Consider the following 27,169-nt stretch of genomic DNA (forward strand, 5'->3'; position numbering starts at 1 on the left):
AATTTTTCAAAATGTAATGTAGCTAAATCAGCATGTAAAAGAAAGTGTCTAGCTTTAAATATACATATGAGAAATGGAGAAAGATTTAATATTGGTATTCTACAGTGACACCTTCAAAGAAAGCAAATTAAATACAACAGTAGTAGAAGAAAAATAATAATTATAGTGTATGAATGAAACATTTATGTAGAACAGAGAAAAACAATAGAGAAAATAATGAAGTAAAAATTGGTTCTATGATCAGATTAGTAGAATTGATAAGCCCAGAGAAAGAATGATCAAGAAAAAATAAAACAAACTGCCAATATCAGGAGCAAGTTACTACAGATCGAAAAAGGATAACAAGAAGATATAAGAAACATTATTTCAATAAATTCAACTTTAATCGAAAAATACAATTTACCAAAAAGTACTGAAACAAATTACTTAAGCAGGAAGAGATGATCTGAATATCAAATTTAATTCCTAGTCAAAAACATTTGCACAAAAAAATTCAAAGTCCAGATGAATTAATCAATGAAATCCTTCAAACATTAAAGAAATAAATAATACCAATTCAGGAGAGACCCTTTCAGAAAATAAAAAAGGAGGCTATAAAGGGTTAGGTCCCAGGTTAATCTTGAGACCACAGAATGATGACAGAGAAATAAGATATTATAAGAGACAGAGAGAGAAAGATAATGAGTCATGATCAAGTGGGGGTTTTTCCAGGAATTCAAGATAAGTTTATTATTTGACAATCAATTAATAAAATTCATCACAGTAAGAGAGTAAAAGATAAGTATTATCTTAGTAATGCAGTGAAAGTTATTAACAAATTCTTACCTTATATGGTAAAAACTCTCAGCAAGGGCAGCCTGGGTGGCCCAGCGGTTTAGCGCTGCCTTCAGCCCAGGACGTGATCCTGGAGACCGGGATGGAGTCCCACATCCGGCTCCCTGCGTGGACCTGTTTCTCTCTGCCTGTGTCTCTGCCTCTTTCTCTGTGTCTCTCATGAGTAAATAAATAAAATCTTTAAAAAAAAAAAAAAAAAAAAAACCTCTCAGCAGACTTATAAGAGAACTTTCTTAATTAGTTAAAAACTATTTACAAAAGACCACCTACAGCCAATATCATACTTAGTGGTACAATATTAACACAAGGAGAGGATATTTGCTCTCACTAATTCTATTCAAAATTGCATTAAAGTTACTTGCAGATACAATAATGCCAGAACAAAAAGTTAATTATATAAAGATTATAGTGGTAAAATTTAAATGATATGATTATTATTTTGAAAATCCTAAGGAGTCTACCAAGAAAATTACCAAGGAAGCCAATATATTCATGTTACTGAAGACAAGTTAAGACATAAATTTACAATAGCCAAAAGTTTTTAACAACCCAAATGTCAAAGAACAGTAATTGAAGACAAATGCTGTTTTACTCATAGGAACGGAATAACAAATGGACTAGAGACACAATAAGATGGATGAAACTCAAAAATATAATGTTAAACAAAAGAAGACAGACATTAAAGAACACATTCTAAGTAATTCCAGTAATATGAAGTCACAGTCAGGCAAAATTAATCTATGGGAATAGAAATTGGAAAGTGATTGCCCCAGATAGTGGAATGGTGGTAGGAAGTGACTAGAAAGGAGAATGGAGGAGTTTTCTTGGGTGATGGAATAGTTTGAGTAATGGTTACAAATTGTATGAAATTTCCAAAACTCATTGGACTGAACACTTAATATTCAGGCATTTTATTTAAGATACTTTTTTTTTTTTTTTTAATGGGATAGTGGGGCAGAGGAGAGAGAGGCTGCGCCACCCAGGGATCCCTGAGAGAGAGAATCTTAAGCAGGCTCCAGAGCCAGTGCAGGGGCCAATGTGGGGTTCGAATTCATGACCATGAGATCATGACCTGAGCAGAAATCAAGAGTTGGATGCTTAGGACACCTGTGTGGCTCAGTGGTTGAGCATCTGTCTACAGCTCAGGTCCTGGAATTGAGTCCTGTATCGGAGTCCCCACAGGGAGCCTGCTTCTCCCTCTAACTATGTCTCTGCTTCTATTTCTGTGTGTCTCTCATGAATAAATAAACTCTTTTTTAAAAAAGAGTCAGATACTTAAGCAACTGAGCCACCTGGGTACCCCTAAAGTAAATTTAAGCTCATTTAAAAATAATTTAAAATTATAAAGAATAAATCTCTGAGCTAGAGAGACTTTAAGTGACTCTCTCAGTGCCACAACGATATTCTATCATTTCGACTCTAGAACAGTTTGAACAACCTTGAATTTACTATGCTCATTACTCTGGGGTTTTAAATGTGACATATTAACACATATATTAAATGGCAATTCATGCAAATGAAGTTGAGTGGCTGTACTTGATTACTTGTCAAGTAAGGAGATAAATGTTGTGATTTCAGAATGAGAGAAGTCACTATAGGATGAGAAAATCTGGGAAAGCTTCATACTGGAACAAGACCTTAACTTGAACTTTTAAAAGTTAAGTATGCATTTGAATTGTTATTCAGCTTTATAATTATTATTACTCATATATGTGTTTCACTTTCCATAAGTAGGTTTTCCATTTAAATTGGTCAAAAATAAGGAAATTTTAGTTCACCCCTCTGTCATAGAAATTCAATAAATAACAATCAGATATTTTTGGAAGATATCTGAAATAAAAATGTTTGTTCTCAACACTGACATTGTCTGCAGGTGATGCCAATACAGTGTCTACTAACATCAATGAAAGGAATCACGAGTAACAGTGTAGAACATACTGCAGGTACCCAGAAATAACTTGACTTTCTCAATAGCTAAATAAAGAAAACAGATAAGACAAACAATAGCCCAGATATGAACACCTTCGATTCATTCAGATGCAAAACCCTACATGAGATATCAGTATTTCTCTTTTCCTAACATCTGAATGTTATTATGGTATTAAATTTAACAACTGACTAAACTCAACACTCACAAAGCTGATGGATGATAGGTAGTAATTGTTGAAGCAAAGCTTCAGAACAACATGTTTTACAGGGTACAGTATCCAATTTCCCGAAGTGACAGTTCTCAGTATCTTAATAGCTAACGGATAGTAAATTGTTCACTTCATGAGCATTTTTGGCACAAACTTTTAGAAGCAATTTCCAAGGGAGTCATCTAGGATGAATGATATGGTACTTAGTGCAGCACCGAGTACAACATTAAACAATTGCCGTGTGCAGAATATGACACGATATGACCCTAATTGCAACTTGTGTGCAAGGAGAGCAAGAGACGATCATGTTACATGACATATGTTTTCTCCCTGTAACAAGAGAAAAGAACTTCCAGCCACTGAACACTTCTGAATGATAAGGCTGCTATTTACTGAAAAGTTTGACTTCCTATGACGGCAGTTTTTAAATTACTTTTTTATGGCTAAGCAAAGCTTTGTGCCATGGAAAAGTATAGGTGCAATACTTTGCTACTGAGATGAGTCTCCATTCGCATATATGCCTTTAACTCAGCAGTGGGGCCATGCTGGAGGAGTCATTTCTCCTAGTCTCCCTGGGAAGTTCTTCTCCCCTCAAACAGCTTCACCCTCCAGGGAGAATTTGTTTGAAAAAGCGTAAATTGCTTGAAGTTGCCCTACTGGGTATTTACCCCAAAGATACAAAAGTATTGGTCTGAAAGGGCACCTGAACCCCAATGTTTATGTAGCAATGTCCACAATAGCTAAACTATGGGAAGAGCTGAGATGTCCATCAACAGATGAATGGATAAAGAAGATACGATATCTGTATAACAATAAAATATTACTCATCCATTAGAAAGGATGAATATATATCATTTACATAGACATGGATGGAACTGAAGGGTAATATGCTGAGTGAAATTAACCAATCAGAGAAAGACAATTAATCACATGGTTTCACTCATACATGGAATATAAGACACAGCACAGAGGATCATAGGGGAAGAGAGGGAAAACAGAATGAGAAGAAATCAGAGAGGGATACAAATCATGAAAGATGTACTATATGTTGGCTAAGTGAATTTAAATAAAAAAAAAAATAAAATGTGTAAATTGCAGAGCATACACCCATCTCAGATAATAAAATATGTAACTAAGAGTGAAGGGGTTCAATCTTTTCTTTGAACTAAAAAGACAGTATATTAATACTTGCCCATAGACTCTTTTACTTAACTTCCAGTTTCTTCATTATAGAAAAGTAACTCCCTTGCAACATTACTTTCTATGCATCATGAACTACTTTGAGAAATATACGTATTACGTATGGTAATCTTTGGAAGGAGGTAATATGAGAGGTTAAGAATTGGGAGTCTGGAGTCGTATGCCTGACTTTAAATCCTACATCTGCCATATGTTATGTCTGGGATTTTGAGCAAGCTTATTTAACCATGCTGTGCCTTCATTTCCTCATTTGTAAAATTAAAATATTATTGATATGTATGTCGTCAGCTACTAAAAAAGATTGAATATATTAGCACATGTAAAATATTTCAAATGAGATGATCACATAGGAAAAAGTCAATAGATATTTGCTATTATTGACTATCATTTTAGTCTTTCCTCTTGTGTGCTGCATCAGACAGGTTGTGGAAACCAAAATGTAAGAAATCGTGTAGATAATGGTACTTAATTTTAGTGTGTTGAATCCTAGGTTGATGTTAATAATATGATATATTCAAATTGAAAAAATTTAAGTGAGATACTGTTGATCATTGATCCTAAAATTCTAAAATTAGTTTTGAAACAAGTTAAGTTACAAATTATGACAGAGAATGGGGTAGGGAGGGGGGCCAAAATTCTTATCACTTGGAACCCCTCACCCAGTGAGAGTCTAAAAAGTGTCAAGAGAATCTCTACAGACATTTCTTGAGGGACTGCTAAAGCTTTTCACTTACTCATAGAAAAAAAAAAAGGGGGAGGTACTAGGTGAAAAAACATCAAGAAAACTCCCTTGGACAGCTCATGTGAGTCCCTCTAAAATTACCAGCATGTACTGGATGCATTAGAAGGGTCATCTAAAGAATCTCAAGATATGAGGATGTGGCTATCAGCCGGAGACAGCTGGGCAGAGAAAGACAGAGACTTATATTTGGAAAGTAACTTCCCTTCCACAAATGGCAAGGTAAAACATGCAAGTCTGCCTCTCACATATGAGCCAAACATGGAAGTCAATCTAGGCTCATTCCAAATAGGATTGAAACCAAGACAATTTCTGTCAGAGGGTATAAAGAAAAGAGAAGAAGCAGCTAAGGAAGACCAGAGAGCTGGTGAAAGGGAAGAAATTCCCTATCCTATTGGTGTTATAGTCAGAGACATCCTCCAAGAGACCTCTGAAGATTTTATGACATTACCAAAGACCAGAGTGAGCTTCAAATATTTGCCAAAGAGCCAAAGCCATCTTAAGATAGTTTCAGTTACGTGAGAACATTCCCTTTGCTCCCTTCAGGTACTTCAACACTGGAGGGATGGATCAGTCATGGCATTGAGCAAATGGGTGAGTATGGGACAAAGGAAGCCAGCCACATACCTTCCAAAAAGTCAAGCAGTCCACCAGCAACCTAGATAGAAAGGAGGTGTTGGGAAAGACTTGCTTTTGAAGAAAAACTGGATTAAGTACATTGGATCCAATAATCTCCTTTTGAAATCAAGACTTCATTTTTTTCATAAGATAGCCCTGGGATTCTTTATTATCTACAAGTGACAGAAAAATTATGAGGCTTCCCAGAGTTGTCATTTAGTGGTAGAAGAAAAATATTTCCCTAACTGAGGGGCGGGGAGAGACAAAATTATAGTTGCATTTTTATCATATTGCTTGCATTTGTTCAAATCTACCAGTCCCACTAATATTACTACTATTGCTTGTCATGGACATGTGTTCCCTGGCTCTCTCCCTTTTCCTCTTCTCTCACCCACATGACCCTATTGTTGCGGGGTTTTTTTTTTTGGGGGGGTGGGGATTTGTGCCTCTCTCATCTTTATACATGTTATTACCATGAAAATTATTCTATTTTCAGCTCCAAGAATGTACCATGATTGTCTTAGGTCCATCAACATATTACATATTTCCTGTCCTGGAAAAACAGGGAAGATTTTTTATTGGAGTTTTCAGGAGATGCACGTATGCCACTGGTGTTGCAGTTAGACCAAGCTCTTGCCTCCAGCTAATGGATTACATGAAAGAATGTTGAGTGTGAAACTGCTGTCGTCACTCAGGTAACACACTGAAGAGACCTTAGCTGGGTATCATGAGATGTGACATAAAGCTGATCAAAAAAGGCAGACATCTTTTAAGCTACTAGATGGAGATTAAGTGAAGCTAAATCTCTTGACTCATTGAAGCAATAAATTTCACTTCTTGAGTTATTCCGTGTGATTTGTGACATAAAACATCCTGTTAAATAATCTGAGATTTTTTTGTGGTGACTCAATATGAACCTAATATTTTTTCATAACAAATATATTCTAACAAGTCTAGTTTTTTTCCCAACCAAATTAATACTATTAAAATAAGGGCTTAATCTCACAACGTATCTCCATTCAAATGTATACATCTTGAATTATCTATTTCAATGCAAATATTTTCTATTATAGTAAAGTAATACTTTTGACATAAATTTTCAAGAATTAACACAAGAGGAACATTATGATGTTAGCTTTACCAATAATTTTTCATGAATCAATTCTCTGAGGAAGAGTGAGAAAAACAGTCATGTTTATAATAAACTAAAATTTAACTCATATGTTAAACTAATACAAATAAAAAAAGACAACAAATTATAGAGATAAAATATATCTATAAAATCTTTGAAGGGAAAATCTACTTTAATTAACATTCCTCCAATTCTCTGGATATTATACAGTTATTAGATTTGTCACATTTGGCCTCTAGTCATTTATTTCTTCTTCATTGCAAATTAAAGTCATTACTAAATGTTTTTCAATTTTGAATATATTACTTGATATTTAAAATTATTTTCTCAGTCATAATATGCAACAAATTAATATTAATCCTCAGAAATAGCACTGGATTTCTTTGTTTACTTTTCAGATGTATTCCTGACTCACAGATCCTACAGCTTCTGAAAACTAACAGTTTTTATTTTGCTCTGATAGTTGTTTTGTTCTGCTCTGCTTTTTAGAGCAAATATTAGGCTGTAGCTTATGGTCCTTGAGGGGTAACTTTTTTCCAATCTAGTGTTTGAATAAATAATGATGTATAGAGAATTCTAGCCTTTTTTAAGATTAATATGTATATAGGCTCTCATTTCAATGGAAAGTTATGAAGAATATAGCAACCCCCCACTAGTTTAATGAATCCATAAAAATGGCAATATTATTTTTCTTAGGCTAGCAAGGTGTAAATAACAGTAGTTGAGAGAGCATATTCTTCGGTTATTTACAAGGATTCTTATTTATCAGGAAACTGAAATTCATTCGGACTTGTAAACCAAAATGACCTATGCGTACCAATATCATTAGCCTAGAAAAATAGTATAGTGAGTTATTTCCCTGTCAGAGCCCAAGAACTAGGTCTGATTAGAGACTGCTTGAGGAAAGTATTTGTGAAATTACCTTTGTATAAAACAATATAGATATTTGAACAGAAGGTTTAAAAATGTACTGTTACAATTTTTATCTCTCTAAACATTTTGAAACTTAGACATGAATATAAATCTAACACATGGCTAAATTAAATATTGGGGAACTCTACTCTCCCTCCTTGAAGTCAAACCTAGACCAGGTTCATGATTAAAGAATAGGCTGGTGGAAGCCAAAATTTTAGCTGCTCTAGAAAGTGACAAGTGATCCTGGGGGCCCTGATGTCAATATAGCTTTTAGGACCATACAAAACTGGCTGCCTCTACATACAGATTCTACAACTGATGTCACAAAATCTAATTTTTGAAATTTCTAACAAATAATATTTCAATCAACTGTCATATGCAATGTTCTCCATAAAAATAAATAGATAGCTTATCAAATAATTGGTTATAATACTTTTATTAATCAAATAACATTTCCTATTTTCCTACTGAAACATTAAAAATGAAAAATGTTAAGTCATTAAAAGTAAATTAAATCAAATAAATTAATCAAGAGCACACTTATTTTGATTAGCACCAAGCAATGTATAGACTAGTTGAATCATTATATTGTACATGTGAAACTAATCAAACTAATTATACTGTATGTTAATTAAGCTTCAATTTAAAAAATTAATGAAATCTAATGTCCTCAATGTTTATGCATGTTGTACCATGTTACAAGAATCCCTTCCTTTTAAAAACTAAATAATATTCTAGTACATGTATATATACATATAAATGCACACATACACATATACTTATATGTGTATATACACACCACATTTTGTTTATCCATGTAAATATACATAACACTAAAGGCATGCTTTGAAGATATTGCAGATTTGGTTCCAGACCACTGCAATAATGCTAATATCACAGTAACCTGAGTCAAACAAATAATTTTTTTGCTTTCCCAGTAAATATAAAAGATATGTTAACACTATATGGTAGTTATTTAGTGTGCTATAGCATTAGGTCTAAAAATATATATGTACCTTAATTTTAAAAATACTTTATTTTCATGTTGATGGCTGCTGAATGATCAGGGTGGTAGATGCTAAAGATTGGGATCATGGTGGCAATTTTTCATAAAGGGACTATAATGAAGTCTGATGCATCGACCTACTCTTCCCTTCACAATCTCTCTGTGGCAAGTGATTCTCTTTGATAGCATTTTACCCACAGTAAAACTTCTTTGAAAACTGGAGTCTGCTCTCAAATCCTCCTGCTGCTTTGTTAACCTATTTGTATACCATCCTAAATCCTTTATTGTCATTTCAACAATCTCTGCAGCATCTTCACCAGGGGTATACTCCATTTAAAGAAACCACTTTCTTTGCTCATCCAGAAGAAGCAACTCCTCATCCATTCCGGTTTTATCATGAGATTGCAGCAGTGCAGTCACATCTTCAGACACTACCTCTAATTCTAGTTCTCTTGCTGTATCTACCAAATATCCAGTTGGTTCCTCCACTGGAGTCATGAACACCTCAAAGTCAACCAAGAAGGCTGAAGTTAACTTCTAAATTTCTGTCAATATTGATATTTTAACCTCTTTACATGAATCACAAATTTTCTTAATGCCATCTAGAATGGTGAATTTTTTTCCGGGTTTTCAATTTACTTTGCCCAGATCTATCAGAATAATTTCTATCTCTGGCAGTTACAGCCTAACAAAATGTATTTATTAAATAATAAGACTTGAAAGTCAAAATTACTGTTTGACCCAAGACTACAGAATGAATATTTTGGTAGCAGCCATGAAAACAAAGTTATCCTGTTGTATTATCTTTTATCAGAGTTCTTGGGTAACCAAGGGCATTATCAATGAGCAATAATATGTTGAAGGGAATCTTTTTTATTTTTTATTTTTTTTCCTGAGCAGTAGGTCTCAACAGTGGGATTGAAATAGCCAGTAAGCCATGTTGTAAAGAGATGTGCTGTCACCCAGGCTTTATTGTTCCATTCATAGAACACATGCTGAGTAGATTTAGCATAATTCTTAAGGACCCCAGGATTTTCAAATGGCAAATGAGCATTGGCTTCAAGTCCACCAGCTGCATTAACCCCAAACAAGAGAGTCAGTCTATCTTTTGAAGCTTTGAACCAGAAATCTTTGAAGCTTCTTCTCTAGCTTTGGAAGTACAAGGGGGCATCTTCCAATATGAAAGTATTTCATTAACATTTAAAATCTGTTGTTTAGTGTGACCATCTTCATTAATGGTCTTCACTGGATGTTTTGGAGAACTTGATGTAACTTCCACATCAATACTTGCTTCTTCACCTTGCACATTTATGTAATACAGATGGCTTCTTTCCTTAAAACTCATGAACCAACCTGTGCTAGCCTCAGACTTTCCTTCTGCAGCTTCCTCAGCTCTCTCAGCCTTCACAACTGAAGAGAGTTAGGGCTTTGCTCTGGACTAGGCTTTGATGTAAGGGATGTTATGACTGGATTGATCTTCTATCCAGACCACCAAAACATTCCCCGTATCAGTAAAGAGGCTGCCTCACTTTCTTATCATTTAGCACTTTGCATTTTCTTCAAAAACTCTTCCTTTCCATTCACAACTTGGCTATCTGTTCTGTGCAGGAGGTTAGCTTTCAGCCTATCACAGCTTTTAGCATGCCTTTCTCACTAAGCTCAATCATCTCTAGCTTTTGACTTAAAGGGAGAGACATGCAACACTTCCCCTACTTGATAATTAAAGGCCATTGTGGAGTTATTAACTGGCCTAATTTTAATATTATTGTGCCTCAGGGAACAGAGAGTCCTGAGGAGGAGAGAGACAAGGGATGATTGGCTGGTGGGTGGAGCCATCAGGCACACATTTATTGAGAGGGGGAGGGCCACATGGTGGAGGAGCAGGGTCCTCACCTCACCCGGCCCCACCCACTCCCCCGGATAACTTCCAAACCATCCTGAACACCTAGGAATCCGACCTGAGATTTATTTTTTTTTAATTTTTATTTATTTATGATAGTCACAGAGAGAGAGAGAGAGAGAGAGAGGCAGAGACATAGGCAGAGGGAGAAGCAGGCTCCATGCACTGGGAGCCCGACGTGGGATTCGATCCCGGGTCTCCAGGATCGCGCCCTGGGCCAAAGGCAGGCGCCAAACCGCTGCGCCACCCAGGGATCCCCCGACCTGAGATTTAAAGAGAGGACAGCCAGACGCTACAGAGAGAAGGGTTTTAGCTTCTAACAAGGTAGGAAGGTGGAAAATTTTTTTTAAAAAATCGAGTAGGGAAGGGGCCCCAAGAGGAGCCTGGCTCAGGCGGGCGGCGGGAGCCTTGGGACAGGAGAGCCTCACCCTGGAGACCCGAGAATTTTAGAAATCTGCTCAGATTCTTCCCCGAGGGAAAGTGCTCAGCCGGGAAATCTGGCAGAAGCGCAGGAGGGGGCAGGACACCTCCAGTCTCCCGGGGTCACTGGGAGAGGAGGGCGCCGGGGAGAGCGCACCCACACCGCGGCCGATCTAGGTCAAGGGCTGGAGCTCACCTGGTGGGGCCTCAGGAGAAGCCGGTGGGTCAGGTGAGGGCTCTGGGCGGGGGGGGGGAGGGGGGCAGCGCCCTGCTTCCTTCAGGAGCTGTGCCCCAGGAGCGTGATTCTAGCAGTGCAGGCCCCGGATCCCACAGCGCTGAGGGACACAGCCCCCACCCTGCGGTCCCCCCGGACAGGCGGAGGCGGGGAGGGCACGGGACAGCGAGGACGCTCCTGCCGCCGGGCGCCCCTAGCTGTGCAGGTAAGCGCCCCCACCCAGGAGCACCTAGGCCAGTGCGGACTGGGAGCTGTGGAGGTTACTGGGGGAGCTGACCCCAGGGCTGGGGACCTGGCCACTGCCAGTGGTGGTGTTCCTCTTTGTTTCACCTTGCACTTGGGAGAGGCGGGGGCCCCCCGGGGGACAGAGGTCTCACGGGGTCAACAGCTCCCACTGAGCCTTGCACCTGGCAGAGGGCAGGATCTCCCCAGGTGCACACACCTGAGAGTCAGCACAACAGGCCCCTCCCCCAAACACCAGCTGGAAGGACAGGGGAAGAGCAAGTTCTTGACTGAGCAGCGCGGGAAAGCTCAAGGGGATGTCGAGGGATTTACAATATATAGAATTAGAGGGTACCCCTCCTTTTTTTTCTTCCTTTTTCCATTACAACACGTTTTTATATCAGACTGTAGATTTCCAATTTTTTTTTCTCTTTTCCCACCATAACTATAATATTTTACCACCTCTTCATTTTTAAGATGCTTCCTTTTTTACCTTCATATTTCTACAATTACAGGTCCTAGATATATTTTCCACTTCTTGATTCCCTTCAACATACTCAACTTAAGTTTGGGAGATATACAAGATATTTTTGTTTTGTTTTGTTTTGTGTTTTTTGTTTTCTCTGCCTCATTTTGTTCTATAATGGTGGAAGTTAATACCTTCTAAGACATGACCACCATGCACCCGGGACCAAGTGGTATGCCGTGCTGGTTCATTCTGTGAGATTCATCATTCTCATTCTGCCCCTCTCTTTTATCTCATTAATGTTTTGGTGATCAATGTTGGGACCCTCTACAATTATTGCTGGTTTATATAAATTTGGGACTGAGCATCTGCTAACATACAGAACTTAATATACTCAGAAACAAGAGAATCAACCTCTAGGACCCCTCAGGTAGATTATATTCTCCCTCCACTACAACTAACTTCGTCACCACCACCATCTCCCAGTCCCCTGTTGTTGTTTTTTTATCTTCTTTTTTTTTTCTTTTTTCTTTTCTTTTCCTTTCCTTTCCTTTTTTTTTTTTTTCCTCTCCTTTAGGATTCCTGGCCTTTTATTTTTTACTACTTTGTTTTAAAATTTGTTTTTCACTTTAGTGGTCCTTTTGTTTTATTTTGTTCTGATCTTTGTTTTCAGTTTCTGGTCTCTGACCTCAGCAGAATCATCTAGGGTGAAATTTACTTAGGTCATGGTTGATATTCTTGACGCAACCCACTCATACAGCCACTCTGCACTGAGCAAAATGACTAGAAAGAAGAACTCACCACAAAAGAAAGAATCAGAAACAGTACTCTCTAGCACAGAAATACAGAATTTGGATTACAATTCAATGTCAGACAGCCATTTCAGAAGCACAATTATAAACCTGCTGGTGGCTCTGGAAAAAAGCATAAAGGAATCAAGAGACTTCATGACTACAGAATTTAAATCCAATCAGGCTGAAATTAAACATCAATTAAATGAAATGCAATCCAAACTGGAGGTCCTAATGACAAGGGTTAATGAGGTGGAAGAAAGAGTGAGTGACAAAGAAGACAAGTTGATGGCATGGTAGGAAGCTGAAGAAAAAAAGATAAAAACAATGAAAAGACCATGAGGAAAAGTTAAGGGAAATAAATGACAGCCTCAAAAGGAAAAATCTATGTATAACTGGGGTTCTAGAGGTCGCCAACAGGGACAGAGGGCCAGAAAGCATATTTGAACAAATCATAGCTGAGAACTTCCCTAATTGGGGGAGGGAAACAGGCATTCAGATCCAAGAGATAGAGAGTTCCCCCCTCAAATCAATAAAAACCATTAAACACCTCAACATTTAGTAGTAAAACTTGCAAATTCCAAAGATAAAGAGAAAATCCTTAAAGCAGCAAGAGACAAAAGATCCCTAGCTTATATGGGGAGAAATATTATATTAACAGCAGACCTCTCCACAGAAACCTGGCAGGCCAGAAATGGCTAAGGATATATTCAGGGTACTAAATGAGAAGAACATGGAGCCAAGAATACTTTATCCAGCAAGGCTCTCATTCAGAATAGGAGAGATAAAGAGCTTCTAAGATAGACAGAAACTGAAAGAATATGTGACCACCAAACCCGCTCTGCAAGAAATACTAAGGGGGACTCTGTAAAAGAAAAAGGAATCCCAAAAAAATAATCCACTAAAACAGGGACTGAATAAGTATTACAATGACACTAAATGCACATCATTCAATAGTAACTCTGAATGTGAATGGGCTAAATGATCCCATCAAAAGATGCAGGGTTTCAGACTGGATAAAAAAGCAAAACCCATCTATTTGCTGTCTACGAGAAACTCTTTTTTTTTTTTTTTTTTTTTTTTTTAAGAGACTCATTTTAGACCTAAGGACACCTACAGCCTGAAAATGAAAGGTTGGAGAACCATTACCATTCAAATGGTCCTCAAAAGAAAGCAGGGGTAGCAATCTTCATATCAGAAAAATTAAAGTTTATCCCATAGACTGTAGTAAGTGATGAAGAGAGACACTATATCATTCCTAAAGGATCTATCCAACAAGAGGACCTAATAATCATGAATATTTATGCCCCTAATGTGGGAGCTACCAAGTATATCAATGAATAACATAGTGTAAAGACATACTTAGATAATAATACACTACTGCTGGGAGACTTCAACACGGCACTTTCTGCAAATGACATATTTTCTAAGCACAACATCTCCAAAGAAACAAGAGCTTTAAATGATACACTGGACCAGATGGATTTCACAGATATTTACAGAACTTTACATCCGAACCCAAATGAATGCACATTCTTCTCAAGTGCACATGGAACTTTCCCCAGAATAGACCACATACTGCGTCACAAATCAGGTCTCAACCAATACCAAAAGATTGGGATTGTCCCCTGCATATTTTCAATCCATAATGCTTTGAAACTTGAACTCAATAACAAGGAGAAATTTGGAAGAAACTCAAACACATGGAGATTAAAGAGCATCCTGCTAAAAGATGAAAGGGTCACCCAGGAAATTAGAGAAGGATTACAAAGATTCATGGAAATTAATGAAAATGAAGATACAACCATTCAAGATCTTTGAGATACAGCCAAAGCAGTCCTAAGAGGGAAACACATTGCAATACAAGCATCCCTCAAAAAATTGGAAAAACTCAAATACACAAGCTAACCTTGCACCTAAAGGAACTGGAGAAATGAGAGCAAATAAAACCTATACCAAGCAGAAGAAAAGAGTTAATAAAGATCTGAGCAGGACTCAATGAAATAGAGCCCAGAAGAACTGTGGAAAAAATCACCAAACCTGGAGTTGGTTCTTTGAAAGAATTAATACGATAGATAAACCATTAGCCAGCCTTATTAAAAAGAAGAGAGAGAAGACTCAAATTAATAAAATTATGAATGAAAAAGGAGAGATCACAACCATTACCAAGGAAATACAAACAGTTTTAAAAATATATTATGAGCAGCTATTTGGCAATAAATTTGGCAATCTAGAAGAAATGGGCACATTTCTGGAAAACCACAAACTACCAAAACTGGAACAGGAAGAAATAGAAAACCTGAACAGGCCAATAACCAGGGAGGAAATTGAAGCAGTCATCAAAAACCTCCCAAGACACAAAAGTGCAGGGCCAGATGGCTTCCCAGGAGAATTCTATCAAACGTTTAAAGAGGAAGCAATACCTATTCTACTAAAGCTGTTCCAAAAGATAAAAAGGGATGGAATACTTCCAAACTCATTTTATGAGGACTGCATCACCTTAATTCCCAAACCAGACAAAGACCCCACCAAAAAGGAGAATTACAGACCAATATCCCTGATGAACACAGATGCAAACATTCTCAACATGATACTAGCCAATAGGATCCAACAGTACATTAAGAGGATTATTCACCATGACCAAGTGGGATTTATCCCTGGGATGCAAGGCTAGTTCAACACTCGTAAAGCAATCAACGTGATAGATCATAACAAGAGAAAAAACAAGAACTATATGATCCTCTCAATAGATGCAGGGAAAGCATTTGACAAAATACATCATCCATTCCTGATCAAAACTCTTCAGAGTGTAGGGATAGAGGGAACATTCCTCAGCATCATGAAAGCAATCTACAAAAAGCCCACAGCAAATATTCTCAATGGGGAATCACTGGGAGCCTTTCCCCTAAGATCAGGAACACGACAAGGATGTCCACTCTCACCACTGCTATTCAACATAGTACTAGAAGTCCTAGCCTCAGCAATCAGGCAACAAAAAGAAATAAAAGGCATTCAAATTAGCAAAGAAGAAGTCAAACTCTCCCTCTTGGCAGATGACATGATACTGTACTTAGAAAACCCAAAAGCCTCCACCCCAAAATTGCTAGAACTCATACAGCAATTTGACAGTGTGGCAGGATACAAAATCAATGCCCAGAAGTCAGTGGAATTTCTATACACTAACAATGAGACTGAAGAAAGAGAAATTAAGGAGTCAATCCTATTTATAATTGTACCCAAAAGCAGAAGATACCTAGGAATAAACCTAACCAAAGAGGTAAAGGATCTATACCCTAAAAACTATAGAACACTCCTGAAAAAAATTGAGTAAGACACAAAGAGATGAAAAATATTCCATGCTCATGGACTGGAAGAATTAATATTGTGAAAATGTCAATGCTACTCAGCACAATTTACACATTCAGTGCAATCCCTATCAAAATACCACATACTTTCTTCAGAGAGGTAGAACAAATCATCTTAAGATTTGTGTGGAATCAGAAAAGACCCCAAATAGCCAGGGGAATATTGAAAAAAGAAAACCAGAGCCGGGGCATCAAAATGTCGGATTTCAGGTTGTACTACAAAGCTGTGATCATCAAGACAGTGTGGTACTGGCACAAAAACAGACACATAGATCAATGCAACAGAATAGAGAACCCAGAAATGGGCCTTCAACTCTATGGTCAACTAATATTCAACAAAGCAGGAAAGACTGTCCCCTGGAAAAAGGACAGTCTCTTCAATAAATGGTGCTAGGAAAATTGGACAGCCTTGTGCAGAAGAATGAAACTAGACCATTCTCTTACACCAGACACAAAGATGAACTCAAAATGGATGAAAGATCTTAATGTGAGACAAGAAACCATCAAAATCCCAGAGGAGAACACAGGCAACACCCTTTTTGATCTTGGCCACAGCAACTTCTTGCAAGATATACCTATGAAGGCAAAGGAAACAAAAGCAAAAATGAACTATTGGGACTTCATCAAGATAGAAAGCTTCTGGACAGCAAAAGAAACAGTCAACAAAACTCAAAGACAACCTACAGAATGGGAAAAGATATTTACATATCAGATAAAGGGCTAGTATCTAAGATCTACAGAGAATTTATTAAACTCAACACCCAAGAAACAAACAATCCACTCATGAAACGGGCAGAAGACAAGAACAGAAATTTCACCAAAGACATACACATGGCCAACAAGCACATGAGAAAATGTTCCGTATCACTTGCCATCAGGGAAATACAAATCAAAACCACAATGAGATACCACCTCACACCAGTGAGAATGGATGGCTCAGCAGTTGAGCATCTGCCTTTGGTGTAGGGTGTGAGTCTTGGGATCGAGTCCCACGTTGGGCTCTCTGCATGGAACCTGCTTCTCCCATTTCTGCCTCTCTCTGTGTCTCTCATGAATAAATAAATAAAATCTTTAAAAAAAAGAACTAATAAAACTTGTAGGAAAATGTTCATTACTATTGCATTTATGTTATTAAAAACTTTAGAAGATAGAATTATATCCTATTAGGAATAAGAAGCTTTTATTTCACCTATATACAGCTAATGCAATCGACCTGTCCAATAATCATATATGATCATTGATAAAATAATGAACTTGTAATATATTCATATTTAATAATGTTGGTCACAGTGTTTTGATCTTATAATTTCTTAACATCAAAAACAACTTACTAAAATTATATTGAATATAATTTAATACAAAAATAAGGAGAAAAGCAACTAAATGAAATCTAGCATCAGTTAAATGTAGATGACAGATTATGGAAGATTTATTTTCTAGATGGTTAGAAATGTTCAATATTTTAAAAAGGAACATGAGTTTGTTACTTTGATATTCAAAAGACAAATAATTACCTAGATATACATGGGATATTTATAATTACTTGATTATGATCTTTTAAACTCCAACACTGAAAAGCTTAGGGTTATTAGAGATATCCTTTCATTTTAATCTAAATAATTATTTAATAAAGTTTTGATTCTGATTATATTATCATTATTTAAAGGGTTAGTACTGTGCTATGCTTTTTCTTAAGGAAAATTTTTAAAAATTCATTGATTTTTCATTGAAAATTTTCAAAAACTCACTGATTTTGTTTCTTTATAAAATCATTATCATTTTTCAAATCATGTTGGTTGTTTTTAATAGAATGGGCACTTTCATATTCATGCATTCACCATTTATTGATTACCTTTGTATTAGAAGTTCCTCAAGGCATGTTATCAATTAAGATCTCAGTAAAGTCAAGAAAATTCATGAATAAATTGGCAAATATGTCAGGAGTGTTATAATATAGGTATAGTATGCTTGGGAAATTCAGAGTAATTATTACTTAGCCTAAACTGAGTGAGAGGGGTTATGAGTTTTTAATAGAAACTGGTTGGACATGAGGCATACTCTAAAATATTGAACATTTTAGGAAAAGAAAGGTGAAAAAACAACCCAGACAGAGGCAAGAAGAAATTGTATATATCACAAACTATATATGTGAATTATATATGTGTATACCTGTATAATTCAATGAAATACAATGCTATTTCCAGTGAAGAGTAGGGCCAGTGTGACAAGAATATAAAGTATGTACAATTAACCCTTGAATGATGCAGGGACAAGGGGCACAGACTTTCCGTGAGGTCAGAAACCTGCATATAGTATTTTTTAAAGATTTATTTACTTTTAGAGAAAAACAAAGAGAGTGCATGAGCAAGGGGAAGGGCAGAGGGATTAAATCTTTCAAGCAAACTCCCCACAAATCAGGATCCTGATGTAGAGCTTAATCCCACAACCCATGATATTGTGACCTGATCCTAAACCACCAAAAGGTGAATGCTTAACTGACTGAGCCATCCGGTCTCCCCAGAAATGCATATAATTTTTGAATCCCCCCAAATGTAATTACTAATAGTCTATTGTTGACCAGAATCTTCACCAATAGCATAAACAGTTGATTAACACATAGTTTGCATGTTGTTTGTATTATAAAATATATTTTTATAATAAAATAAGGTAGAGAAAAGAAAACACTATTAAAAAATCATAAAGAAGAGAAAATACATTCATGCTACTGTATTGATCAAAACATATCTGCATATAAATGGACCCGCACAATACAAACTCATGTGTTCAAGAGTCAGTTATAGTTGGAAAAGATGATGGAAACTCATGTGTTCAAGAGTCAGTTATAGTTGGAAAAGATGATGGATGGATGCTGTGGTAACAGATGGATTTGGACTAAGTTGATGGAAATCAGAAAATAACGTTTTTTTGCATGGAATGCTTATAACTCTAGATATTATCTTGTATGCAAACATTATTCAACAATACAACATATGCTTTTTGTTTCTTTCAAGTTTTTATTTAAATTCCAGTTAGTTAAAATATAGCATATTATTAGTTCCAGGAATAGAATACTGATTCATCACTTCCATATTACATCCAAGGCTCATCACAACTACCCTCCTTAATACCCATCACCCATTTAACTCATCCCTCAGCCCACCTCACCTCCAGCAATCCTCAGTTCATTCGCTATAGTTAAGAATCTTTTTTATGGTTTGTCTCTCTCCTTTTTTCTCCCTATGTCATGTTTCTTAAATTCCACATATGAGTGAAAGCATATGGTATCTGTCTTTCACTGACTTTTTTCATTTAGCATAATACAATCATGTTCTATCCATGTCCTTGCAAATGTCAAGATTTCATTCTTTTTCATGGTTGAGTAATATTCTAATATATATATAATATGTGGTTGAGTAATATTCTATTCTAATATATATAATATTATATATATATATATACACACACACTCACCTCTTCTTTATCCACTCATCAGTCAATGGACATTTGAGCTCTTTCCATAATTGGCTATTATTGATAATGCTACTATAACATTGGGGTTTATGTACCCTTTCAAATCTGTACTTTTGTATCCTCTGGGTAAATACATGGTAGTATAATTGTGGGTCATAAGGTAATTCTATTTTTAACTTTTAGAGGAACCTCCACACTTTTTTCCAGAGTGGCTACCCCAATTTGCATTCCCACCACCAGTGTAAGAGGGTTCTCCTTTCTCTGCATCTTCCCCAATATCTGTTGTTTCCTGTGTTGTTAATTTTAGCCATTCTGACAGGTGTAAGGTGATACCTCATTGTAGTTCTAATTTTTATTCACCTGATGATGAGTGACGTTGGGCATCTATTCATGTACTGTTGGCCATTTGGATGACTCCTTTGGAAAAAATGCCAATTCATGTCCTCTGCCCATTTCTTAACTGGGTTATTGGTTTTCTGGGTGTTGAGTTTGATAAATTCTTTGTAGATTTTGGATTCTAGCCCTTTATCAGATGTGCCATTTGCAAATATCTGCCATTTTGAAGGTTGCCTTTTGTTTTTGTTGATTGTTTCCTTCCCTCCACAAAAGTTTTTTATCTTGATACAGTAGTGATAGTTCATTTTTGCTTTTGTTTCCCTTGCTTCCAGCAATGTGTCTAGCAAGAAGTTGCTGTGGCCAAGATAAAAGAGATTGCTGCCTGTGTTCTCCTCTAGGATTTTGATGGTTTCCTGTTTCATATTTAGTTCTTCCATCAGTTATGAATTTTTGTGTATGGTGTAAGAAAGTAGGCCATTTTCATTCCTTTGCTTGTTGCTGTGCAGTTTTCCCAACACCATTTGTTGAAGAGACTGTCATTTCCCCATTGGATATTCCTTGCTGCTTTGTCAAAGATTAGTTGATATAGTTATGGGTCTATTTCTGGGTTTTCTATTCTCTTCCATTGATCTATGGGTCTGTTTTTGTGACAGTGCCATATTGTTTGATCACTTCAGCTTTGTAATAAAACTTGAAATCTGGAATTGTGATGCCTCCAGCTTTGCCTTTCTTTTCAAGATTGCTTTGGCTATTCAAAGTCTTTTATGGTTCCATACACATTTTAGGATTGTTTTTTCTAGCACTGTGAAAAGGGTTGTTAGTATTTTGAAAGGGATTGCATGAAATATGTAGATTGCTTTGAATAGTATAGACATTTTAACAATATGTGCTTTTTTAAAAAATTAGAAAATTTGGTTAATGATGAAAAATTAAAGACTGATGTGGAGATTAAAAGAAATTGGAAGCACAGATACCATTTGGGAGGCAGCTCTGATAGCTGCAATATATGTATGTAATATCCTGGACCAAATTATATAGGCAGACATAGAATGAAGAGGGTGTTTCTAAAGCATATAGGGCTCACTCTCTGACTTTCTATAGGTAATAAGAGAGATAGAAAAAAAAACAAAAATGGCTCCTCAGATATCTAAACCTATCATAAGTGATTGGGTGGTATCATAAGTGATTGGGTGAATGGATGATTGTGTTTACATATTAGGAATGAAATATTAGATGAAGATTATTTTTTGTGTTGCTCTCTATAATGATAGAGAGAGAAACTATCAAGTTTACTTTCTGATAAATACATTCATAACTAGAATATATAATTGTTGCTCAGACTTAAAATCTTTACTATATTCTCCTAGACATTGTTTATATCTGATAAGTAAAAAAAAAAAATAGCTGATATTCAAAATTGAGAACTAAAAGGGGGAAATAATGAATTAATTACATATCCAAAGATAGTACTGAGATTTATATTATTTTATTTTTTTAAGATTATTTATTTATTTATTCATAAAGACACAGAGAGAGAGAGAGAGGCAGAGACACAGGCAGAGGGAGAAGCAGGCTCCACACAGGAAGCCCAACGCAGGACTCGATCCCCAGTCTCCAGGATCACACCCCAGGCTGCAGGCGGTACTAAACCGCTGCACCACTGGGGCTGCCCAGTACTGAGATTTATATTTAAAAACAGGATGACCATTTCCCACTTGCCCAATTTGAGTGGAGGTTTATTATGTAAAACTGGGTTGGAAATATGGAGAGAATAAAGAATCCTAATACTTAGGCAATAGATTAGAACGATAAGATTTTAAGGCATAATTTAACATTTTGTATTTGCTGATGCAAAGTATTTCCTTTGATTTTAAGATTTAGTTTTCTGACCAAGCCATTAAGTATTGAAATGAGAATAATAAGCTACCCAGAATAAAACTTGAATAAATGTTTATCTATAGAACAACTTCTCATTTTTATAACTATTATTTCAATTCTTCCACTTCTGGTGGTTTGTTTGTGATCCATGAGAAATGGTTATAAACAAATGAAGCAAATTCTCTTTTTAACTGGCACAAGTATATTTAATCAAGAGTGTGCATGAAGGACAAATGAGACATGCAGATGTGAAATAAATTTTGAGACTACATTGGCATAGCACTTTATAAATTAAATGGGCTTCTTAGAAATCTTACTGAAGAAGATCTATTAAGAAAAGACTTAATTTATGAATAAGGAATAAAAATCTTGCCAAGCTTGAGTATTTTAAGAAATAGTGTGTATACATTCGACTACAAAATGCACATTATTAAAAGTAAAATAGTAGTCCACACTTAAGAGCTGGGATGGTCTAGGCAGAGTGAAGGAGGAAAAGAAATGTTGACCTTGAAGCTAAGGGTCAAACTCTATTTTCAGAAGGCACATTGGATTTTACTTTCTTTATGCACAATTTAATTGAAATAGCTATGTAATATTGTTTTAATACTCATGAAATAATTAACATTCATCTAGACTTAATAATAGTGGACCATTACCATTTTTAAATGATTTAAAATCTCAGTACAATAAGAAATAATTTGAGGTGCCACAAGAATAATTTCTTCTTTACTTAGAATGGTTGTAAAGTCTCTTTCCTTTAAACTTATAGCAATTTCTAACTCATACTACATGAACTCGTTGTCACTTTCCCAAAGATAATACTTCCTTATATAAGGAAAAATTCATAATGATACATATTTTAAAAGCATTGTTAGAAAATGGGGACAAGCACTGAGATGATTTTTATATTATCCAACCAATGAGGAAAAATTGTGCAGAAATATATAGAAATGCTGTTCTGAATCAGTTTGTCAGCAATATTTGAGACTACTTGCTGAGACACCACAGCACTGGGATAGAAACAAAGATGTCAGTGAAGGGAATCAAGTTTTCTTCTTACATGAGTTTCTAGGATTGTTTTTATTTTAAGCTACAGAACATATATATATTTTTTAAAATATCAAAATCTTTACAAAAAAAGTTCAGTTAAACAAAAAATTGCCAATCCAGTATAACTTAATACTCTGAAATGTACAAATAGGGACAATTGAATACATATTCCCAAAGTAATGAAATGTTTAAATAAAAGATACTCATAAAGAAAAAGATACTTATAAAGAATACAACCTTACTCTGTCCAATTAGTTATAATATTTCAAACTACACGTAGAGTTGCCTAATGGATTAGATTAAATTAGGTACAGATATTGTGTCTAATTAGCATACAATTATTTTCAAACTGATCCTAAAACTCTTAAAGATACTTGTGTTTTGTTTTGTTTTGTTTTTTCAGACTTCACACACAGACACTTTATTAGTTTCCTCTACAAGAGACCGTAACATCAGTCTTTTTAACAGAAATCTCAGGTCATTGGAGAGGCCAAATAGATGGCAGAAAGATGAAATATTTAAATTAATCAAAAGGCACTACAACTCCACCTAAAACCTATAACCACAGCAGTAGTGGGCTAAGGAAGATTATGCTATGGCAAAAAATAATCCCGTGCCGATGTGAGAGATTACGGAGCAGGAAGCTGAGTTTGCTTTCCAGAAGACTGTGGTAGGAGGAACATTTGTGCCCCAGAGGACATATGGCCAGGGGAAGGGCAAGATGGCTGAAGGTCAAGCCAAATGGAAAGGAACAGGTACAAAGGAAAATCCAGGCAACACAGTCCCCAAGCTGGAGGGGATGAAGGATCAGGCTTTTTCCTCCCAAGAAGCATCCACTGCCCTGTGTGCTGCCTACCCCCAGGCACCCCCCACCCCTACTCCAGAGATCTGCTCAGGCTGTAAACTGCCCACTGGCTCCAGATTTACAGGACTGAGCAGCCTGAGCTGGGCTGGGGCTGCCTAGGGTTCATTTCGCAGGCTTTGGAGAACTTGTCACAGGTTGGGGGTAGAGGGGGAAAGGGGGCAGGGCTTTGTTGCTAGTAGTTCTGAACCAAGGAAACCCTGAAGTATTCACATGCTAAGTAGTGTGTACTTTCCCCTCCCCAGGGGAACATTCAAACACCCCTCTACAACACCTTCCAAAGCCTGAAATCTTGCTGCGGGCTCAGCTGTCGTTAAAGCCTCAAGCCTCACAGCATCAAGCTAGAATGAGACAAGGCAGACGCAGGCCAGGCGGGGGAATCTCAGCAGCTAATCTCAATCTTTCTCTAAATTTAGGAGAAATGCTAATATACCCTGATGAGGGGTGTAGAAAGCGTCGGGGGAGCAAGCCGGGCCTTCTGCTGAATCTGTCCTCAAATACCAAGGGGGAAAACAATGGGGTGGGGTTCACTTTATTTGTAAAAAGCCTCAGCACTCACTGTACTGTAAAGGGACGTGGCTGGGGATCCCTGGGTGGCACAGCGGTTTGGCGCCTGCCTTTGGCCTAGGGCGCGATCCTGGAGACCCGGGATCGAATCCCACATCGGGCTCCCGGTGCATGGAGCCTGCTTCTCCCTCTGCCTGTGTCTCTGCCTCTCTCTCTCTCTCTCTCTCTCTCTCTCTCTCTCTCTGTGACTATCATAAAATAAATAAAAATTAAAATAAATAAATAAATAAATAAAGGGACGTGGCTGAACAGGCAGGAAACTGATTCCCCGTTGTGAGTTCTCCTGATGGCTTCTGCCAGGATCGCGGAGATGTCGATCACCTGTATTTTGGAGCAATGCTTCGTCTTATCCTCCTGAGGTATGGTATTGGTGACCACGACTGCTTCAAAGCATGCGCTGTTAATGCGAGAGATGGCCGGGCCAGAGAGGATTCCATGAGTCAAGACAGCATACACCCTGGAGTCTCCAGCTGAGAGGAGTTTGTCGGCCGCGAGGCAGATCGTGCCACAGGTATCGGCCATGTCATCCACCAGGATGGCCACTCGATCCTTCACGTCTCCCACCAGCACCACGCGGTCTACTTCGTCGGCCTTCTTCCGTCCTCTGTGAACCGGAGCAAAGTGCACGTTCAGCCGGTCGGCGATGGAGGCCACTGTCTTAGCTCCTCCAGCGTCGGGTGAGACAATAGTACAGTCCCTCCACTCGGAGACGCTCTCCCGTATCCACTGCAGGACGGCTGGCGCTGCATACAAATTGTCCACTGGGACATCAAAAAAGCCCTGGATCTGAGAAGCCTGCAGGTCCACGGTGATAATACGATCCGCGCCTTCCACCCTGAGCATATCTGCCACAAGCTTGGCCGAGATGGGAGCCGGGCTCTTCTCCTTCTTATCCTGCCGGGCATACGGGAAGCATGGGATGACCGCGGTAACCCGGCTGGCCGAGGCAATCTTGCAGGCATTAATCATGATCAAAAGCTCCATTAGATTGTCACTGATTTCGCCACAACCACTCTGAACAATGTAGACATCCTCTCCACGTACGCCCTCTCCAATCTCCACGCAGGTCTCTTGATTGCTGAATTTCTTGGTCACCACCTTGCCTAGCTCCAGGCCCAGGCGGTCAGCAATTTTCTGGGATAAGTCCTGGTGGGAGCTGCCGCTGAAGATCTTCATATTCGGCATCTTGGCTGCCTACCGTAGGCAGTCTGCGCTCAGCGATCACCGCTGCTGCTGAGACGGGACCTGAAGTCGGCCAAGAGACTCAGTGCTAACCACCTCGCGTTGCTGCGCCGCCATCTTACCTCCCCGCCGCCATCTTACCTCCCCGCCGCCATCTTACCTCCCCGCCGCCATCTTACCTTCCCGCCTCCGATACTTGAAACGTATTTTCTTTTATGATTCAAATACCCCTCACCCACAAAATATCTACTCAGACTCTTAATTCACTTAGCAGACCCTTTCTTAATATGGAAAAGAAGCTAAACAACATTCCAGCCTTTATCCAAGTTAGGAAAAAGCGAATCTTAATGCTCAAATATATGATATTTTATATGAGGATTTAAGGTAATGACTAATGGATTTAAGGTAATTACTAATAAAATGCAGAGAAAAGGGGCACTTATCCTGAAGCATGTTGTATTCAGGGACAGCTTCGGCAGGCAGTGAGTTTAAATCAGGTTTCTGAGGATATTGCTGTGATAAACGAGCATTGCTCCTAAGATCTGGGGGAGGACCGAAAAAGAAAAAGAACCAAGGAAATGGAGAGTTCGAGTTTTGTAGGTCAGCATCTCACAACTCTTCTTATAATGGCAGTTCTCGAATCTATTATAACAGCTAAGGCAAGTATTGCAGTTCTTTTGAAATCTCTCAGAATCCATGCTCAAAGATAAGTTTATATTCACTTGAATGTCAATGTAAATGCTCAAATCCCAATGAAAGAAGGGGAAAAAAATACAAAATGACACATTTAAGGTAAACTTAAAATAGTGAAATAATTTGGGTTCCCTAGATAATGACTGAAAAAGAGAAAATGAAAGAGCCACCATTCCACTAGCACCTTCTAAATCCCAAGTACCCTGCAGGTGTTTTTGTGTATACTGTGGTATTTACTCCTTGTGACAATTACCAAGGCTCACAGGATTGATTTCATTATACAGAAGACATTGAAGTTTAAAGATCAAATAAGCTTCCCAAACTAAACTAAAGAAGGTGAATTGGGGTACTCTGTTTCGTGAAGTTTGTTACTTCCTCTTCATTAGTTTCTGTAAATACAGCAGTTTACATTTTGCCTTGTTTAATTTCATTGTAACTTTCTACATGGAAAAGGATTAGCCGTTCTATTGATACCATTTATGTATAGTGATTTATAGTATAACATGTGATTTCTACTAGAAATTTTATTTGGTGTTTCTATTTAAAATTCGAAGAATCTGGAGCACCTGTGTGGCTCAGTCCATTAAGCATCTGCCTTAGGCTCAGGTCGTGATCCTGGGGTCCTCGGATCAAGCCCTGCTCAGCAGGGAGCGTGCTTGTCCATCTCCCTCTGACCCCCACTTGTACCTGTGCTGTCTCTCTCTCTCTCTCATAAATAAATAAAATATTTTAAAAATATATCTAAAATTTTAAAAATAAAAATAAATAAAATTCCAAGAATCTTATAATAAACATTTCTTTGGGACAGAATGTCCATAAACAGGAGTAAACATGATACATTATTAACAAAAAAACATAATTATGTCTCATACCTTTTACTTCACATATTTTGAAATAATGAAATTATTCAATCACTTTGAAAACATCGATGAAATAAAAAATTACTCCCAATCTGCAATTTACAACTGTGTCCCCTGATCAGTTAGGGAAGGTCAGAAGGGCTAATGCATTCACAAAGTACAGGAACCTGCAGACTGAAGGGGATGTACTTAATCCTCAGAGCCAAATAATCATTAGCAGTGGTGATGGATAAAGTCGAATATGCAATAGCTACAGGGTCAGTGTTACATTTATTCAGATTCATAAATG

At 37.4% G+C, this 27,169-nt stretch overlaps 1 protein-coding gene across 1 annotated transcript in view; it reads right to left on the bottom strand.

Annotated features, from left to right (window-relative positions):
* Positions 1–25,466, bottom strand: part of LOC119867100 (ribose-phosphate pyrophosphokinase 1-like) — an 82,322-nt gene extending 56,856 nt beyond the window's left edge. The window contains exon 1 of the mRNA XM_038581723.1: positions 24,336–25,466. Within this exon, the coding sequence (XP_038437651.1) occupies positions 24,336–25,330 (995 nt within the window). The 5' untranslated portion in view covers positions 25,331–25,466. The remainder of the gene's footprint in view (positions 1–24,335) is intronic.
* Between the last annotated feature and the right edge of the window lie 1,703 nt (positions 25,467–27,169).

Source organism: Canis lupus, chromosome 31 (assembly GCF_011100685.1).
Source record: "Canis lupus familiaris isolate Mischka breed German Shepherd chromosome 31, alternate assembly UU_Cfam_GSD_1.0, whole genome shotgun sequence".
Classification (NCBI taxonomy): Eukaryota; Metazoa; Chordata; class Mammalia; order Carnivora; family Canidae; genus Canis; species Canis lupus.